Genomic DNA, 18,625 nt, shown 5'->3' with positions numbered 1-18,625 from the left:
GGGGGGTGGTTGGGGCAGAGAGGGAGGGAGATACAGGATCTGAAGCAGGATCAAGGATCTGAGCTGTCAGCATAGAACCCAGTGCAGGGCTTGAACTCATGAACCATGATATCATGACCTGAGCCGAAGTCGGATGCTTAACCAACTGAGACCCTGATACCCCTTGATGATTAAATCTCTATGGGGTGGTTCCCAGGTCCTTGAGGAAGATATTGCTGGGCTATAAAACTGGCAGGAGGCTGGGAGAAAATTTACATCTCAAAGGGGCAAGAGAAATAATTCACAATTATAAGTTTTCCAAGGTAAGAGCTCTAAAAAAAGTGATTCAGGGGACTACGGTCAGGAAGAAACCATCTCAAGTTGAGGAATATTAAGGCTATTTTGGTCAATGACTTACCACCCCGTATTACATCTTCCTCTACAAAGCCTGGCAAAGAACCTAGCAAATAATAAATGCATCTAATTTAAAATGAACAGTGGCATGTCAAAAAAGAAAGGTAAAAAAATAAGGTTGTAACAGATTTTTTTTGCTGAATATTAATTTTTTGAATATTATATTATTTTTTAAAAATAGAAACATTGAAGAAAACTGCTGTAATAAAACTTGTTCTCAAGATTATCCAAAACACTATTCACTGACATATTTATTAATGTATTTTATTTGTTCTATCATCCTTTCCATTTAAAATAGTTAAAAATTATAAGGAAAATAACAATTCTATTACTTAAACAACATTTCTTTTTAACTCCTTTTTTTGGTCACAAACCATCAAGTGAAAGATTAACAATAGAGAAACTAGTTGAAAATGTTGTATGATAGCATTTACTTATAAGCCATTTAGCACACAAGTAACTCTTTGCTAGAAATATATTTCAGAAGGTTATTATTGGATTTTTTTTTTAAAGGTGAACGGAATTCCAATTCTCATCCTGAAACAGGGGTTATTTTATTCTCATAAAATAAAAGAAACTAAAGAAAATCACACTTTACATACAAAGCATACATGTATCTAAAATAATTGGCATTAAAAATTTACAGTATTAAAACCAAGTAATAGATAAAGTTTAGCAAATTTTTTCCAGCACTATCAAATTATTTTTGTCTTTATTTCAACAGAAATTCAGGGAAAAGCATGAATACAAAATTTATCTGAAATTGAAAATATTAGTTTGATAATTTTCTAAAATTTATTAATTTTCTTTCTGAAGTGTTTCTGTTGTGATTCTCATGTGAGTGACCTGAACGCAAGGTGACATTTATCTTAGCGTGCTGTATGCCAGACAGATATGTAACAGAGAAAACTACAGTCTAGGTTTAATTTTGTTGAATGAAATGGATTATTAGTAAGCTAAAAGTATTGGGGCGCCTGGGTGGTTCAGTTGGTTAAGTGTTGGACTCTTGATTTAGGCTCAGGTCATGATCTCACAGCTCTGAATTCAAACCCCACCTTAGGCTCCCCACTGTCTGACAGCATGGAGCCTGCTGGGATTTTCTCTCTCCATCCCTCCCTCTCTCTGGCCCTCCCCTGCGTGCGTTCTACACATTCTCTCTCGAAATAAATAAACGTGAAAAAGAAAAAGAAAAGAAAATACTATTACTTTCTTCAAGTAAGAGAGAATTTGATGCTAGCCTTTGCTGAAGTTCTTTGGATATCATGAAGTTGATTAAAGGCAGATTTACATTATCTTCTTAAATAAGAGAGTGATTTTTTTCCCCAGTAGCAATATGGGAGGGAATAGAGCACTGTGAATCCAAGGCAAGAGCTGACTGTTCAACTGATTTTCTCGTATTTGCTTAGCCTGTGGTCATGTCTGTGGTGGTTTTCATAAATTACCACAGGAAAAATATTACCTTTATAGATAGTGACTGTCTGGGGATATAAGGCTAACTCTGAAAGCAATTGCCCTGAACATTAAACATTTCCAGTCATTACAGTATATCAAAGTACATTAGTAAGAGGATTTCATACCTCCTGAGTATATTCATAGTCTCCCCAATCAAGACTTGAAAATATCTAAAATACGTATTTTAAAACTCACTACATATGCCTGATTTAAATAAACACCAACTGTTGGAATTATATATGATATGACGATTGTTCTTGCCATTTCCTTTTTAATAAGATCATAAAAAAGGTTTTGAGCTAAGAGAAGGCCAGGGTAAAATATACTTATGATGTTACTTTTTATGCTAATCAACATTTTATTCATTACCCTCAGAGGACGATTTCTTCTGTTTTGTGTCTGGGCTTCATTTTTCTCATACTTAAATACAGTAACTTAAAAAAGATAAATGCTAAACATAAATATAAAACATTCTTCATGGTAAATGTTCTCCAAGACTAATATCTTCATAAAATAAATTGCAAACTGCAATTATCACCCACAAGAAGAAGCTATGAAGAAACTACTAAATACACGTCTATTAAAATGGATACAAGTATAAAATGCAAATCCTGCATACACAAGTGAAGTTTACTTGTGATAGAGAAAGTCTCCATTTAAAAAATAAGTAAAGCTATTTTTAATTAATTCTTTATTAGGAAATAAAAATAATTTAAATTTAATATTTGAAGTAATAAATGATATAAGAATTGGAATTAATCTTTATTTTTTAATAGATTTTCATGTTCATTTTAAATTCTAATAGAATTCTTACTGGTATGATTTGTCTATTTTATTTTTCTAAAAATCAGTATCATTCAAGGGATAGATATATCACTGGTTGCATTCATTAGATGTTAAAAAATAAAAATCTTTGGGTAAGATAAATTTAAAATGTAATGTTTTGGTCAGAATGTTTAATAGTATGATTCTAAAATGTCTATATTATTTGTTTCACTTCAATTTCAAACCTCACTAAAAATTGTGTTTCTATGAACCGACTTTCTGCAAGAAGTGTACAGTCGATAGTTTCTTTTCTCACTGCATCAGGAAAAAATCAGCAGCAAATGGTCGTATAAACCATAAGACTTGCTGGGATAACCACTAAGGGATTGCATTAATAGTTCTTCATTAAGTTTTTCATAAAAATGAAAAAAATTAAGTGACGACTCTTCTTTTCAGGAAGTACTGCTGACAACAAAGATATTGGACCCACAATTTGGTTCACTGTTGTTCTGTCTTGTTCTTGAATTTTTAAAAAATTTCATGTAAAAACACCATTGGGGTATTTTAAAGTTATAAATATTTTCATCATGTCACCATTGATACCAAACTGGGAAATAATTTAATTACATGAGCAATTTTTTTCTGGGTATTCATTTCATTGATCTGATTTTTTTTTGTCACTGAATAAGTATAACTATAGGTTATCTTATATAATAATTTGAAAGGTTTTATCCCTTTTATGATTATATAAAGGCTGATGTTTGACTCCCTATGTCCTACTATTTGAGGTATTCCTCTGGGTGTTAGGCAGCCTTTGGCTTTACTCTATTTCTGGCTGGCTCCTGAGGCTCATCACACTAGAAGTAGGGTAGGCAGGCATCATTTCTACCAAGTCACCTAAGACCAGTGTTACCTCAATAGAGTGACTCATGAACCACTCCAGAACAAAGGACCGGAGGTTACTTCAGAATAACCTGGAGTTGGGGCGCCTGGGTGGCTCAGTCGGTTAAGCAGCCGACTTCGGCTCAGGTCATGATCTCGCGGTCCGTGAGTTCGAGCCCCGCGTCGGGCTCTGTGCTGACTGCTCAGAGCCTGGAGCCTGTTTCAGATTCTATGTCTCCCTCTCTCTCTGCCCCTCCCCCGTTCATGCTCTGTCTCTCTCTGTCTCAAAAATAAATAAACGTTAAAAAAAATTAAAAAAAAAAAAAAAAAAAAAAAGAATAACCTGGAGTTTAAGCAGGAGATTTGTCTAAAGTAAACAGCACTAACAGGAGTTATATTTAAAAATATTTAAAAAAGGGTGCCAGATTGGCTCAGTCAGTTAAGCATCGACTTTGGCTCACATCATTATGTCACAGTTCTTGAGTTTGAGTCCCACGTCTGGCTCTGTGCTGACTGCTCAGAGCCTGGAGCCTGCTTCAGGTTCTCCATCTCCCTCTCTCTCTCTCTCTGCCTCTCTCTCTCAAAAATAAATAAACATGAAAAAAATATTTAAAAACCTGTGATTTCTCCCTTAAATTTTCTCTCTAGGAATAATTAAGTTGCTTATTTCATGTGTCACTGTGACTTAAATATCTAGTTCTCTAAAGATAATGTATTTTAGTTACACAAACAGGGGACTATAATTAGAACACACTTTGTAAAGAAAGAAGAAACTGTGACCTGTGCTTCCAATTACACATCAGAACCTCCTGATGGCAGCTGACACTACTTGCACAAATCCCCTTAAATACATTTTGTTTGCATTCACTACAGGGCAAGGGCAATAACAGCACTTACTGTGTACCAAGACTTTTTCCATTGAATCGCCAAAATAGTGGCCTGGATATATTACATTTCCATTTAAAATATGAGAAAACTGAGGCATCAACAGTCTAAATAACAAGCCCAGGATAAATTCAGCCAATTTAAGCAGAGTCAGGGTTACAGACACAGTGAATCTGGCTTCAGTGTATGTGCCTTAACCTCCACACATACTGCCTTCCTCAAAGTGGTCTGGTCTTCTGCATTTATACCATTTTTTAATGGTGATACTCATAGTGATAATTTGAGAAGCTGGGTGAACTCGTATTAGCTTCTCCATTCTGAAAATAAGCACATCCTGAGAGAAATTCAGTGTTGTGCCATGAATTAACTGCTAGAATTAGAAAACTAGCAAATTCAAGACACAGAATTCCAAGAACAAATTTAGTAATTTTAAAAAAAATCATAGTTTCTTTGACAATTTTATCTTAAATAACAGAATGACTCAAATATAACAAAATTAAATCTTATAATGTCATATGACTGTTACCTAAAATTTGAAAGTAATAATGTTAAGTTCATGCAACTACCATCGAGTAGAAATTTTAATGCCTTTACTAAAAACAATTACATGCTGAAGAAAAAGAGGTTTTAGAATGAAATTATTTAGATCATATAATATTTCAATAAAAATATCTAGAAACCTACTTTTTGTCTAATTCATCTTTTCCACATCACTTGCTTTGAGGAATGGGAGAGGAGCAGAGATGGTGATAGAGCAGATTATCTAGGGAGAATTTTTTCTTTGTTTAAGCTGCATATAGCTATGCCTCAACCACCTTGCCTTCATCAAATATGTCAGATCTCTTCTGATGGTTCTGTTATGGCCACTCATGATCTGAACCACTGTTCTGTGCAGAGCTGTGTAAAAATGGTTTTCAGGTTTGATTTTGTTTCTCTTTTTTCCTCTATTTCCTAAGGTCTCATTCTAATGATATACACTGATTGCTTTTCCCTTACTCTGTGACCCCTCTATATGATGTATAAAATGTTATGCTAAACAACAACGAAAAAATGACATTTCAAAATGGTTTAAGCCAATAAACAAAGTTCAGGCAAAATCTTTCTAACAGCTCGATAATACATCCCATGAAATGATTTCTAGACCTCTACTGACCTGACTGGCTGTGCAGTTGGATAAGCAAGTCCTGTTGTCAGCTGCAAGATAGAAGTTGGTGGGACAAGCACAGGTGTGAGTCTTTCCGGGGGCTAAGAGGCACAGATGACTGCAACCGCCATTATTTATCATGCAGAGATGTTTAGAGACTACAGATGAGAAAGAAACAACAAAACAGAATAATCAAGACCAATAATATAGCATGGGATCAGAGATAGGACATTTAAACTTCATAAGTTGTAGAATTTTGTAATCAAGAATTCATCAAGGTCATAAATATAATTGTATTTTATGATAAATTTTACTCATAGTCCAATGGCATTAATTTTGCCATTAAAAAACTTTAAGGATACATTTCACAAAAACAAGCATTTTAGTAGAAAAAACTTGTCCATCAGAAAAATACGGACTAAAAGCATTTTGGATGAAGACAAACATATGTTTCGAAATATAAATGTAAAATAAAACAATGGAACAATGAACTACAACTAATAGTGTAGTGGCCTTGTTTTTTAAGCCAAATACTGTTTTAAGCAAAATAATCAAATATTTATTCCATAAGGCCTGATAGAATTCCTACTAGACATATGTTGAAGCAAATTTGATATATTCCTCATTTTTAGAGCCCCATAGATACTTAAATATAATTCCTTTTACCCAGCATTCCAGAAAGTAAGGATCCTATGACTATTTTGTAAATAAATCATTTCAAGAATGCATTCTTTATTTCTCCAACTACATGTATTATTGTCACTTCAACTTAATGTTTCAACAAATTAATAATTCTCTGTACTATTATTGAGTTTCTAATCATATTCCTTAATAGACATATTTGATATCAACTGAATTCATCCTATACAATTATGCTACATAATGAAATCTGTTACTCATTCTCAAAAATAAATTTACACTTAACCATGGAGGAAACAAAAATGGAATGTTACTAAAAGATGTTGATGCGCTTATGGAAACCATGGAAAGAATAATTACCATCAGGTTGTCTATAAGAATGATACACCTGGATATCTGTGATGGCATGCCATGAGTTAATCAGTGAGAGTCTGTCTGCTCCAGAGGTTTTATGGGCACGGCTGAGTGACTTGGTTTTCCCATCAGTCCAGTAGATGTAGTCTTCAAACAATGTTAGTGCAATCACCCCTGGAATATCTTGATTAGGGACTGTAATAGGAGATGGTAAGATTAATGTTCAGTCTTGGAAGACTGCCAGTTAAAATATTCAATACTACATGGGCTGACAGATACAACTGCTACAGAACTTCATGTGAATAATTGCTGTGACAACCTGTCAGGCCAGCAAGGTTCTTTATTACCGGTTAAGAGAATGCAGGATCTGGCACAGGAGTTTGCTTTGCTCAGAGTTAGCCTGATTCGACGACTAGGAAGAAATGAATGCAATCCTGCTCACAAATAATGGAGGCTTCAACAGAAAGAAATACCATTATATATATATATATATATATATATATATATATATATATATATATCTCCATCCATCCAGTTTTTCCCAACTTAAATCCTTAAATCTACAGGTCGTTGTACTGTTTTCTCCCACTTTCAAATTGATTAAATTATATATCCAGGATGAGATGTTTAACTCCTTGGAGATAAAGTGACTATAAGACTACTATAAACTATTTTTAGTCACTGAGATTTTATGAATATTTCTACATGCAAGATGAGCTGGCATAGGGATGAAGGAAAATAAGTGTGACAGACCACAATGTATTAAGCAGGTTTAACAGTCATAAAACTGTTTAGTTGCAGGTTAAAATTATTTCCTAATTATACTTTCATTATAGGACTAGGTTTAAATGTGAAGAGTAGATTGAGCATCACAAATGTGAATTTTTCATTCAAGAGATTCCAGGGTCCTAAAAGGTACATGAGATATAATAAATTTGTTTGGTGATTTAAGATTAAGTAACTTTAAAATATGATAGAATTTTCTTCAAAAAACTTTTCAAAAGCTATAAATAAAAAAATGGAAATTCCTTAATTTGCACAAGCATTCCAATATTTCTTCATATTTATTTTCAGATCTATTAGAAATTCTGAGAAACTGTTCATTAATGAAAAAAGGTACTGTAAGCCCAGTAATAAGTACCTTTTTATAACAGATTTTCATGACTGAGAATTAATGTTTGGCATATTCCTGAGTAGTAACTGAAAAACTATCAAAATTTCAAGCACAATTGGTTAGTTTTGTTCAACTGGGCCAAATGTGGTCAGAGAATTCACTATCACTCAGAGAAAATAGAAATAAAAGCAATAAGATGAGACTCCTCCAAATAGATTACACGTTAAACCACTGATGACTATCACTGTAGGGTCTAGCCAGAACTCCATCTCAGAATAGATACTATGCCTATGAAGGAAGTAAAACTCAAGCAAAATCCTTATGTGTACACTTTTGATCCAAGTACTCAAACTGAATGATCTGTGTATTCCTACAGACATGGAGTCTATCGCTACAATGATATGTGGAATTGGATAGAAAGATGAAAAGAACACTTTACCAGAATGAATTATATCTGAGTTACTTACACAAACTATTCCCATTTTCCCTCTTTAGGTGTACAAATTCATTCCAGAAAGATAAAACAAATGTGGCAAAATGTTAAAAACCAGGTTAATCTTGGTGATGGGTGATTATAACAATCTCTCAACATATATGTTTGGAAATTTTCAAAATAAAATGAAAATTGGCAGAGTAAGTTGAAACTCCCAGAAAGATCAACTCACATTTCCTTAGATGCAAAGTAAATAATCTCATCATTAAATACAGCCTCAAAAAATTAATCATCATTTTAAAAGAATCTCTGTCCACCAGAGATTTAATGTGTATATAAAAAGTAGAGCCATTGTAAGAATTTGACTATGAACATCTCCAATGTTGTGTAGTTTTTTGTAACTATTCAGTAAGTAACTATGGCTGACATTTGTTAAGCACTTTGATAGCAGGAAGTTGGCCAGTGTGGTTCTCAGTGGGAGGGGGAGGCAATTCTGGCCCCAAAACAAAAAATGATCACACTCACATATTAATAGTTCTGAGGTTGAGAAACCCTGTGATACAATATCTACTTTATATATCTTATTTAATATTCATAATTTTATTGTATAGTAGATAGATCTCACTTTGCAGATGGCAAAGCTAAGATCTAGAAAATTTAAGTAATTTGACCAAAGAGGGGGATTAAAAACAAGTAAATGAGAATCTAAATCAGACTCTGGCTGTTGAGTTCTTTGCCACTTTACCTACTAGCACTGTTTTCAAGAAAGCCAGCCTAGTAGGATAAAGTGTTGGTATAGACTGAACTGTTTCCTCCTCCCGCCAGGATGACTGTATCTGGAGGCAGAAAAGAGTGGGGTCCTAATCCAACGTGACCAGTGTCCTTATAAGAGAGAAACAGACACCAAGGGAGTACACATACAGAGAAAAGGTTATGTGAAGACACAGGAAGATGACCATCTATAAGCCAAGAAAAGAGGCCTCAGAACAAATCAAGTCTGCCACCACCCTGGTCTTGGACTTCCAGCCTCCAGAACTGTGAAAAACTAAACTGCTGTTGTTTAAGACTCCCAGCTTGTGTATTTTGTTATAGCAGCCTTAGTAAGCTACTAGAAGTATATAAAGCAATGACTAATTTCATAAGCTCCATATGAAAGTCAGTTTACTTAATTACTTGATTGAAATTAAGTGATTTTTTTTTCTGTGATTTTCAGACATGGGGAAAATTAAGTACTGGACAAGTTTACTATCCCTAATCTTATAGTGATTACTCACCAGAAAAATCTTTGTTATCAGATAATCAATATAAATTTATGGAGATCAGAAAGGTGAACTCTTATTTCAGAAGAAGGATGGCACACAGCTGAATGTACAGAGAATATAGAAAAGGTCAAAGTGAAGAAAATTAGCTCATTTGCCCACAGTGACCATCTGTTTGATTTAATCCCTTATTTGATATTGGCGTAAAGAATAGGAATGTCACTCTAGTGGCTTTATAAGCCCGCTCCAGGACTGCTCATTTGGCAAACATGTTTATTTCCCTAACAGCATCACATACAACCACCAGAATATTTATTCTTGAGAAAACAAAGTAAAAACACCAACTTGAGTTAACGAGATGAAATCGATTCCCATACATCTAATACTATAGTAGCTCCAACAATCTATTCTCTAAGAGATGGTGAAAAGTTCACTTAATAGCCACAAACAATGCCCATGAAAATCAAGCAAAACAAAATAAAGCAAAATAAACAAACAAAATATTTTTTTATTGCCTTTCTAGGAGTTCAGCTCACAAGTTGGCAGTATGCTTTATTTCTTCTTTAGGACTTAAATCTCTACAAGTTACTTGACTATTTGCTTAAGCTTCTGTGAAAAAAAATCGCCATATATTAACTGCTAAATGATAAGTATAAATAAATGCATGCCATTGTTGTTTTTCCATCAACAGATGTTGAATTTAGGCCGCATTGAGATTAAAAGAGATGTTCCAAGCCAAATCATCATATATTTTGGTATAAGAAACTTTTCTGATTTAGAATGAGTAAAATAAAATTGCTTATTTTTGGTTGTCTCTTTATTTGTTTACTTATTTTTGCTTTGTAAATATGTGTGCATATATGTATACATGCATTTATAAAATACATGCATGCACATTTGTAATACATTTATTACATATATAACTATATATTCATATATAATTCATAATAAGTTCATAATAATAAGTCCATATAAATATAAACATGGAATGTGATGGCATGAAAGAAACATTTAACAAATTCACTGAGATGTGGTTGTGTTTATGGAAAAAGTAGTCAATGTTTGCTAAACACAATAAAGGCTATCCTTTTTAAGAGAAAAATAATATGACCAATTGTCATATATAGAAGACTGCACTTGCTTAATTAAAACACAAATGTGAAAAACAAACTTAGGAAGTTTTCGTTTATAGGTATTCAGTAGATATATTAAAAAAAGGACAGAAAAAATAGAACTATTGTGTGGGCTGCAGTTTAACAGGTATTTATTATATCCTTAAAGCCTATTTTAAAGCTGCTTTCTGTAGTTAAGTCTCTATTCCGGATAAGAGCCTTATTTATTGTACTATTTCCAGCATTTCACTCAAGTACTAGGCTCCTAATTTTTATCTTATAGACTATATCTATTAGAATAAAGAAGTTGGTGTTTTGCAAAAAAAATAAATCAAAGGATACTCTTTATGGAGTTTTTCCTTTTTTTTTAAGTTTATTTATTTATTTTGAGTGAGAGAGAAAGCTCAAGTTGGGGAAGGGCAGAGAGAGAGAGAGAGAGAGAGAGAGAGAGCATCCCAAGAAGGCTCCACGCTGTGAGTGCAGAGCCTGATGTGGGGCTCAAACTCACAAATTATGAGATCATGACCTGAGCTGAAATCAGATGCTTAACTGACTGAGCCACCCAGGCACCCCTGGAGTTTTTCCTTTTTAGTCAGGTTGGATGCTATCCTATTAATGTTCCTAGTAATTATGGCAAATAGAAAAGGTGGAAATCCAGAATATGCTTTTGGCTTAACCAATGCCTCACAGTTAGAGTTATTCTATTACAATACTCTTGATTATTCATTTTTTTTTGGATAGCATTCATCATGCTAAACAAGTGTATTCCTAGATAATATCTTTCTAATTTTGTATTTCAACTTATCTAGTTTAAATACTTAGGAACAAAATGCACAAATTACACAGTGTCCATCTTTTGTAGAGTTAAAATGTCATAGTTGGTGCTATAGGTAGAATATAATATTGGGATAATGGCAGATTAAGCACTACTTTGACCAATGGGTTAAAATAGAAATTTCACCAGAGATACGCTCTCTCTCTCTTTTTCTTATATAAACATTAAAAAATTACTAAAAAAACCTTAGCAATATTTTTTATAGTAAAACAGGGTTCATAGAATGCAACCACTAACCATCAAAATTACAGACTAACTTGAACATTACTATTTTTTTTTTCCTTTTGAGTATAAAGAATTTATGCATTGTTTGGAAGAAAATGCCCTAATAGTTGTCAGTGTATGACCAACTAGGTTTAGAAATTTAATCTCTTAAAATTTTAAAGTAAACAATTATATTAGATAAAACATGAAATTCTGTCATTTTTTTTCTTTTTTAATGTATTTTAAGACTTCTACTGTCTGATTCTTGATGATATTATCCTAAGGCTCAGGTTCCTGAAATACTGCAAAATCATTCCAACTTTTTTATTGTTTTTAACCTTTTCCTATCCCTTTTATATCAGCCAGATTTCTTATTGCATATAGAAAATAAATTTTAAATGATAATTGAAAAGAATAAATGAATTATTTATAGAAGTATGGGTATGGTCAGGTACTGATGATGGATTTTTTTTTTTTTTTTGCTTAGGTCTGTTGCCAGAACCTGGTGAAAGCTATGGCTAGTGGAAAAGAGCCATGCAATAAGAACAGTGGTCATTTAGTGGAGGAACTCAGCCACTGCCAAACCACTGTGGGTAAGCAAGAGGGAAAAGAAATAAATAAATATTCCAACATCTTCCTCCATCCATATTCTAATCTCCTGTCAATGTTTCCCATGGATTCATTTCAACCTGAAGGCAGAAGATGACAGAGCCTTGGTGATTCAGTCCACAGGGTCTGCATTCTAGAACTTGGAACATGGCAAAGAAGTAAAGGTAGGCCAACTAGAACTCCCTCCAGGTAGTATTTCATATATATATATATGTATATATATCTCAATATATATGAAATATATTTACATTTTAAGTTTATTTATCTTGAGAGAGAGACAGAGAGGGCAAGCATGAACAGGGGAGGGTTAGAGAGAGAGGGAGAGAGAGAATCCCAAGCTGGTTCCATGTTGTCAGTGCAGAGCCCAGTGAAAGGCTCAATTCCAAGACTCTGGGATCATGACCTGAGCTGAAGTCAAGGGTCAGTTGCTTAACAGACTGAGCCACCCTGGCATCCGAAATGTACACACATATTTTTTATCTCTTATATCTCTTCCCAGATCAAAAACAATCAACGACACTCATTGCCTAGGCAGTACGGTACAAACTATTGAGCTTGATGAAAACACCATCTGTCTTCAGAAAAGAGGATCAGGATGCTCACTAATCCTCTATTCTGAGAGACCTTGATACTAACAATTTTCCCTCACACCATTCCAGAAAAATAATGTACAACAAGCTACGTAGAGAAGCTAGGGCATAAATTAATGGAAGAGAGCATGAAAACATACAAACAAACAAACAAACAAAAACAAAAGGATGAAATGAAAAAGAGAGAAACATTTAGCATTGAAAAAATGAGGTGAGATTAAAGTAAGGCTAAAGAAAATGTACGCTGGAAAACACACAATAAAATTAGATGATGAAAGAAAGTAGTTTAATGTGCCAAAGAAAGTGGGAGATCCATGACAGTGGTCAGTAAGTGGGTGGATAATGGATTTTAGTTTATGAGAAGTGACAGAGAAGACTGGGTGGGTGGCAAAATGGCCACAGTCTACTAATTTCCAGAGCATGACTGCTGAGCCAGTAGCTGTAGCTACCAACACCCCATCAAAAAGAAAGTGCTTTATATAACCTTAGGGCCAAAGACATCTGTTCTTTGTCAGTAATTATGCATCCCCTTCAGTGTTATTGATTGCAGAATCCTCTTTTTTCTTATAAGTACTTCCTCAGAACTATCTACAATAGGGTGCGAAATGTTCCATTTAATATTTGCCTCCATGAACACTTTTCCTGCCTATTCTTTAACACAACCCTACTTAATGGTAACAGTATTATAAATAACATTTCAGGCAAATGGGTCCAAAGTCCATTGTTTGAAATGAATAAAGGCATTAAGAAATGGCAAGAACACTAAGGATAGCCAACATTTCCAAATATTATGATAGAATTTCAAAATTTACTTTTTCCAATATGAACACAATTTTTCAAAAAGTTTATCCATCAGTGAAACCTTGAAGGGAATAAAAAATAAATTTCTTCTATTTGGCATATGCCATAGTGCATATCAGATCTGAGCTGCTACTACCTGAGACTCTATAATATGAGGACATCTTTTAAACACTGATCAAATATCCAAACAATAGTTATATGTCCTTCCTTAATGAATTAGTGTATACTGGGACACTTAAATGTATACTTATTGAAATGAATGTAATATAGATGGAGAATATAGAAATTAGTGCTGTATTTAGAGCTCTTCTTTAAAGCCATTAGTAAGAGGCTAAAGGCATCCTTAAAGCCATTAGAGGCTAAAGGCATCCACTTCAAATAATACACATTCTCCATATAGAGTAAGAATATGTGGTTTAATAAAACAACAACTTCCTCTCTCTCATCTCTCATCTATATTTTTTGAGGTGGGGGGGCGTAAGAGGGTGAGAGGCAGAGAAAGAGAGAATGAGAGTGAGAGAGAGAAAGTGGGGCTCCCCTGGGGCTTGTGTTTTAACCAAAGAGGAACTCATGTTCACCCGCAGCGGAACTCGAACTCACCGGATTTGGTACTCAAACTCACAAACTGTGAGATCACGACCTGAGTCAAAGTCAGGTACTTAAACAACTGAGCCACCCAGGCACCCTCTCTCATCTACATATTTTTAAGTTATTCATAATAGAAGGTCAAATATGGCCATTTCAATATTTAATACCTAAAAAGAGTATTTCTGTTAATGAATGTGAGTATTTATAGAGCAGACAATGCAAATTGTAGTACATTTATTTTGAAAACTAGACTCTGCCTATAAATATCATCTCTTGACCAGGACACTGCTTTCCAGTCTCTAAACAAAGCAACATTGCTTTGTGCACTTGGTAAACATATAGTACTATTGCTTTGAAAGGTTCTGAATTTTTCTGCTGGTGATACAAATCTTCATAGACATTTGGCAATGTGTTTTCAGAGGCGATTATCAGAACTAAATATAGGAGTTATGATAGCCCCCACACATGCACTAGGAATGTGTTTGTGAAGCTTAAAAAAAGGACTTTACCTATGGGACAGTTATCAATAGAGCCATTTACATGAGTTTACTATCTGGGTTTTGCAAATTCTTACAATTACAAATATGGTTCCAGAATAAAAAACAGAGAATAATGTAACATATTACAAGCATTTAAAAATGTGCTCTAGGTAGTCCTAAGAATAAGTAGGGGTAGGTGAAGTAATTGATAAAACAGTCTTCTCTCCCAGTTCCAACCTCAGCTAAATTCCTTTCAGAAATGTTAGAAAGTCATTATTAAATAAAAAAAACCCATTCTATAGATAAAAACATTGAACCATACTGTGGCAAAGCAACCTGCTTAGAGAGTAACCTGGAACAAAGCCAGACCTACTGATCCCCATACCCCACTGCCTCTTATTTAAGATGGATAAGATTTTTGAAAGTGGTTGAAAATTCATACTAGGGTAATACTTAAAATTTCCCATTTCAAAAAGTATATGGAATATATGTGGCATTTGCAAAATAATAATCTATTTAAACATATACACAATATAAGGTAACGTGCTATTCAAGGAACAAAACTGAAAGACATGATTGACACTGAAATTCTAAGACTTTTTAGAAATGGCAGTTAATTTCAATTTATTTTACTGTTTCAGGAACATTTCTATAGTAACTGAATTGTATTTTGCTCCCTTCCATTAACTTTTATTGTATTGTAAACAGCAGCACATCAACACCATTGGCATAAAATAGCCTGTGAAGTCTACTGTTTGTAATGGACTGTGAATGATAGAGATTTTTTTTCCAAAAGTACTAAAATGAAATATCCTACCAAGAAAGAAACACTCTAGAATATTGTAAATTTGGAGAGTGGTGTTTATTAGATTCCCTTCCTTTTTTGGTTTCAGTGTGTATTTAAATATTCTACAGACCCAAATGCAAGAGCTACTGAGTTTCAAAATACATAAGCACAACATGCTCCCATTGTTTTTTTCAGTGTTTTCAAAGCGACTTCTTAGAACAAAACCCTTCATATATATATATTTATGCTATTTCACCAGCAGCATGCTGAGACTTGGATTCCTTTTCCAACATTAATTAGATGATCACTGCATGGATTATGATTTGGATTTTTAAATCCAAACACAGAACTGCCCCCTCATAACACAAACTGGATTCTCAGAGCAATGAACAAACAATTGAGGTGGACTACAATATTGACACTTCAATGTAAGGTTCTTCAGGTCAAGGAATATAGAAATAAATGAGGAGCCATAGTCAACATAATTGCATGAAATTTTCAACAATCTGTCCACAGACTAAAAGACAGTTCAGTGATAAAATGTAGTTTGGAATCATAACCAACGATTCCTTTTCAGAGAAATTAGCAGTTATGAGTACGCATTTTCCCAGTATGCTGGATAAAATATGTATGTGACCAACTGAATTTACACAGGTTAAATCATTCTGGGATACAAAGAAGAATATTCTGATAAATATTTACTAGAAAAAATTAATTTTATGTATTTATTTGAATACATAAATTGAAAAATTCACGGTCAAACATATCTTTTTCTTAGCTCACCCTATTGTTAATACTAATCACAAACTATTTTCAGCCTTTTTGTCAAGAAAATAGCTACCTCTCTAAGGTATCTCAACTTCAATGGCACCTATAACAGAATAGGAGGAAAATGAAATCTGATGTCACATAGTTTGATACAAGCAGTCAGAATGAAATTTTGTTCTAAAGACTAGAATTTTGTGGAATTTAATTTTCTTTCCTTAAATGGAAAACGAAATCTCTGAGTTGGGGTAGCTATGCAAAGTTATCGAAAAATTTTTTTCTCAGGAGATATTATATAACCTATTTCATAGATAGTTCATTCAGAGAAGGCTGTTACTTTTTAAAGTGCATGAAATCAATGACAAAAGATCTTTACTTTGGTCTCATTTCAGAAATTTGCAGCACAAATTTTGAAATAAGATCTAGATGTTTTTCTATAGGCAGGAGATACAGTTAGTTTGGAAATAACAAACTGTAACATCAAAATGTCCCACTAAAGCAGGGTGTACATTTTTAAGCAACATTTTTGTTCTCTTTACTATCCCAAATGAACTAGTACCTTTATTTTTGAGAGACAAAGAGAGACAGAGCATGAGCAGGGGAGGGGCAGAGAGAGAGGGAGACACAGAATCAGAAACAAGCTTTAGGCTCTGAGCTGTCAGCACAGAGCCTGATATGGGGCTTGAACTCACGAACCGAGAGATCATGACCTGAGCAGAAGTCAGATGCTTGACAGACTAAGTCACCCAGGTCCCTAAAGGTTTATTACTTCTTATCCAAAATCAAAGCCTAAAATTCTCTGAGGATTGTTGCACTTTGAGACTGGTAGGAATCAGTCCCAAACATATATACCTACAAGAATATTATTATGTATATATTTAGAATATTTTATTTTTATATAAAGACACTTATACATTTAAACACTAAGCATTTCAATACAAGAATACTCTAAAATTATCTAATCTTTAACTAGATGTATTTTATATCTCAAGTGAAAGTAAGAAGAGAAAGACTCATTCAATTTCAATCTTTCTTCCAGATAAATTATCAGGTGTTCTGAAATGCTTTTTAGGGAAAGACACATTACATTAGAGGTTGTTTAATCATATCCTTAGAATTCCTCTTATGCTGACCCTTTTGTTAAAGTTAATGTACCTCTCATCAAAGCAGAGCTTTTCAAGAAGAATCTCTAAGTTATGCCTAATTTGGTACTTATTAAATTCCTTGTAAAATGGACACATATATGTGATACTAATGTCATCAAAATTAGAAGTTCTTTTTCCCTAGATAAGTGCATAATATAAAATATTCACTTAATATTTGCACCTTGACCACCAATATTTCTCCTATTTTAGGCTTACAGATGCATCTCTCTCCTATGTTTTTTATCCAATTAACTTTTGAATGTAATACTTTATCCCCATTCCCACAGCTATAATCACTTCAAGTATTTTCTCCTAAAATATTTTAACAGCCTCTAAATTGGTTGCTTTTCTAGGGTCTTTCATTTTCCATACTGTTGTCAAGTTTAATGACAGCACTCTTTCAGCTAAACACCATCAATGGCTCCCTATGACCTAGAGAATAAATTCCAAATTATTTAGCATACAAGGTCTGTCACAATCTGTCCTAAATTTGCCCATGTTCATCTAGTGACATTATCTCCCTCTTATATAACTTCTAGTCATGGCCAAATTGTATAAACCCCATGCTGCTTCAAGACTCTATTACATCTTTGCACATGATGTTCCCTCTGTGTGAAGAATCCTTTATACATTTCGCCATATGGAGAACTTGTACCAATATCTCACATTTCTCAAAGATTCCCTTACTTCAGCAATAGCTTTCTTACTACTCCATGCATTTTCAAAATATTTTGCATATTCCTCTAACCCCAATCTAATTTATGTTTTTACTTGCATAGCAGCATTTTCCATTATTACAAGTGCTTTAAAACCACAAATTTATTCATCTTCGTAACTTGAGAGCCTAGCATAAGGCATGGCATCGAAAGAGCCAGCAATATTTGTTGAATGAATACATGAATGACTGAATGGGCAGATCGAAAGGGAAGAAATCAAAAAACTAAAAAAAAAAAAAAAAAAGGAACTAATGAAAATTTGATTTAAATAAAACTTAGTCATCCAGGAGCATATATAATATTCTATGGCATCATTTTATTAAACCATATTAATATATAATTATTATAGTAAATACCAGAAAAATGATATACAGAGGCATTAGGAAGAGGTTCACAAGACTAAGATTGCATCTAGATGTGCCTAAGCTGGCAAATTGACTGTTTATTTGTTTATTTAATTTTGCAATGTGGTGTTTAGACTGGTAGGAAGGTGGGTTGGGGTAGAGGAGATAGCAGAGAAAGATAGATGGAAATTCTTAAGCAAATTGTAAGTCACATATACCATGGAGGTAATTGGATCTATTGTTTAGGGCATAGAATTCTGAATTTTTAGAATTTCTTAGGCTGGATAAGTAATAATTAAGTAATGTTTCATGTATGAAATTACTGAATGG

The 18,625-nt window shown here is 33.6% G+C and overlaps 1 protein-coding gene across 4 annotated transcripts in view; it reads right to left on the bottom strand.

The window, feature by feature from the left end:
* The window catches only part of LRP1B (LDL receptor related protein 1B), a 1,890,044-nt gene that overhangs the window by 219,402 nt on the left and 1,652,017 nt on the right, over positions 1-18,625 (bottom strand). For all 4 annotated transcript variants that reach the window (XM_058715412.1, XM_058715410.1, XM_058715409.1 and 1 more), the window contains exons 61-62: positions 6,521-6,709; positions 5,531-5,679 (exon numbers count right to left, since the gene is read on the bottom strand). In XM_058715412.1, the coding sequence (XP_058571395.1) occupies positions 5,531-5,679; positions 6,521-6,709 (338 nt within the window). The remainder of the gene's footprint in view (positions 1-5,530; positions 5,680-6,520; positions 6,710-18,625) is intronic.

The sequence above is a fragment of the Neofelis nebulosa genome, chromosome 2 (assembly GCF_028018385.1).
Source record: "Neofelis nebulosa isolate mNeoNeb1 chromosome 2, mNeoNeb1.pri, whole genome shotgun sequence".
NCBI lineage: Eukaryota > Metazoa > Chordata > Mammalia > Carnivora > Felidae > Neofelis > Neofelis nebulosa.
This window is presented reverse-complemented; position numbering and strand designations above follow the sequence as displayed.